The 2247-nt window shown below is 50.6% G+C and overlaps 1 protein-coding gene across 1 annotated transcript; it reads left to right on the top strand.

The window, feature by feature from the left end:
* Positions 1 to 975: 975 nt before the first annotated feature.
* LOC122545402 (trafficking protein particle complex subunit 10-like) lies at positions 976 to 1921 on the top strand. The gene is made up of 2 exons (XM_043684434.1): positions 976 to 1112; positions 1282 to 1921. The coding sequence occupies exons 1-2, from the start codon at positions 1043 to 1045 to the stop codon at positions 1818 to 1820; spliced, it is 609 nt and encodes a 202-aa protein (XP_043540369.1). The 5' UTR covers positions 976 to 1042; the 3' UTR covers positions 1821 to 1921.
* The last annotated feature ends 326 nt before the right edge of the window (positions 1922 to 2247 follow it).

The raw sequence follows: 2247 nt of genomic DNA, 5'->3' as shown, positions 1-2247 counted from the left end.
TGTTCTCTGTTTGGCTTGTCCTATAATAGTACTATATAATAGTATAATAATAGACAATACTACTATTATAGGACAAGCCAAACAGAGAACAGCCAGGGAATTCCTAGAGGCATGGCACTCATCCACAGATTCAATCAATAAACACATCGATCTCGACCCAATATACCGGCCACTGCAACTGACAGCTGGAACTGACAACCAGAAGCGGCAGATTCAAACCACTATAAATGCCGGAGGAAAGATCACAGAAGCGCTTCACAGGAGGCTCCCAAGCACTGAGGATGTCACCTAGACAGGGGGCGAAACGTTTGCAACACAAATTCCCAGCTCGGCGAACAGAACCACAACAACGAGCACCCGAGCTACAAATCTTCTCACAGTGTAGTTTGGTATTTGTTGGTTAGCATTAGATTGCTGACTTGGAGACCAGGGAAGTGGAGCTACTGGGATTGAGTCCACATGAACAGAGTGGCAGGAGAAGGCTTCCTGATCAAATGACTGTTTGTCTGATCTCCCTCCTGTCAGTGTCAGTGTGATCATTATTACTGCTTTACCTGTGCCTGAAGCATTGGGGTCTGTGGCAGAATTAACTGGGTATGTTAATTGAAGACTGAGATCGATAGGAAGGGAATCTGGGTAATAGAGAAAAGGCAAGAAAATGGAGATCAGTCAAAACCTCACTGAATGGAAGAACAGACTCAGTGGGCTGAGTGGCCTACAGATCTGCTCCTACATCTTATGATCTCATGGGAAAGATGAACCACGATGAGAGTAAGGAAGCTCCTGTAAAACATACACCAGCTGGGTGTAATGACCTGCTTATGTTGTAAATTGACTGTAATTCTAGCAATAATTCACTGACTGTTCAATGGTGTCACAATGGGAGTTCTGTTGAAATGTGTGATCGTGTTGGAGTTCAGAGAGTGGCTGGAAACTGCAGGATTTGGATTTTCTGTCCCGTATCTTGTTCTGCAACTCTCCCTTAATCCAGTTTCACAGCTACCTGCAGACTAGCAGCCTGTTGGCTAGTGATGGGAATCTAATGGACGCAGAACGTGTCCACTTCTGCCAGGAGATTCTGGATCTGGCTCAGCGGCAAGCTAATGGGCAAGGTAAGGCCAGGAAACATCCACCATCTAAACGCAGAGAGGAATTACACCACCCTGTTTGATCAGAGGCATCACTGGGGTTGGGTAGGGTGGGCAGCTCCAGGGTGTGTTTGGGTTGGGGGAGAGGGGTTATCGTACATTGTAACTGCCGTGCTGTGCTCTCTGTTTTCAGATGACTGGTTGGTGCTGCCCATGGATGGCTTTGTCCAACTGAAGAGGTTATGCTTCAATCCAGCATGTGCTGTGGTGCATGTCGGAGGGTACCTGGACATTGAGCTGACTGTGAACAGCCTCATGCCTCTCCCCATGCACCTAGATCAACTCTCCATTCACCTGCACCTCACTGTGAGCAAAGACCCATTCAAGAGAAGCAGCGAGTTTGGGAGCCGCAATCGGAATATGAGTGGGATCTTCCTGTTCCCAAGTGAGCCCAGTGGCCACGCCTTCCCCCGGAACAACCAGCCTTCCGTGGAGCTGTATGAGCTTTATGACCGGAGCCTGTCAGACAGCTCACTCAACTCCAGCGGCATTATCTGCAAGAACATGCACCTACTGCTGCGGAGGCAGGAGAGCAGCAGCTCCCTCGAGCGACCCTCGGAACTGCCTCTGGACGATTCTGCACACTCCTTACGCACCACCAATATCCTGCTGCAGCCAGGAGCCAACATCATACACTTCAGCACTCAGGCCAGTGCTTTTCCACCCCGCTGACTACAATTCTGCATTGCTCTTTGTATAACCTGGTTAGGGAGGAGCTGGGCTGGGGGCCGCTGGCTGTGGAGGAGATAGCTAGGGGAAAGAGAGACAAAGAGCCCCTGAGTGGAGAAAAGGCAGGTGTCCACCTGAAATCAGAACAACAGCCAGAGGTAGCAGAGGGGAAGCAGCAATGACAGAGGACGCAGAGCTCAGTCAGCAATCAGCAGTCACGAGCAGATCAGTCACTTGTTAGGGGACATTTTACGGGTGCCAGTGCCACGACCAGCGAGAAAGTGATGAGAGCAATCAGCACAAGGAACCCTGTACTGCCCAGGGAGGGTCAGTGTGTGTGTGGGACTGTCCCCCAGTGAGGGTCAGTGTGTGTGCAGGACTGTCCCCCAGTGAGGGTCAGTGTGTGTGGGGGACTGTCCCCCAGTGAGGG

The sequence above is a fragment of the Chiloscyllium plagiosum genome, unplaced genomic scaffold (genome assembly GCF_004010195.1).
Source record: "Chiloscyllium plagiosum isolate BGI_BamShark_2017 unplaced genomic scaffold, ASM401019v2 scaf_101454, whole genome shotgun sequence".
Lineage (NCBI taxonomy): Eukaryota > Metazoa > Chordata > Chondrichthyes > Orectolobiformes > Hemiscylliidae > Chiloscyllium > Chiloscyllium plagiosum.
The sequence above is the reverse complement of the archived record's forward strand: the minus strand, read 5'-3'. Positions and strand labels throughout refer to the sequence as shown.

What these genes read in the sequence shown, in the direction of transcription:
- LOC122545402 (XM_043684434.1), top strand. Translation starts at nt 1,043, where the DNA reads ATGGACGCAGAACGTGTCCACTTCTGCCAGGAGATTCTGGATCTGGCT. An exon ending in GCGGCAAGCTAATGGGCAAG is followed by an intron (nt 1,113 to 1,281) that starts GTAAGGCCAGGA and finishes CTCTGTTTTCAG; the next exon opens with ATGACTGGTTGGTGCTGCCC.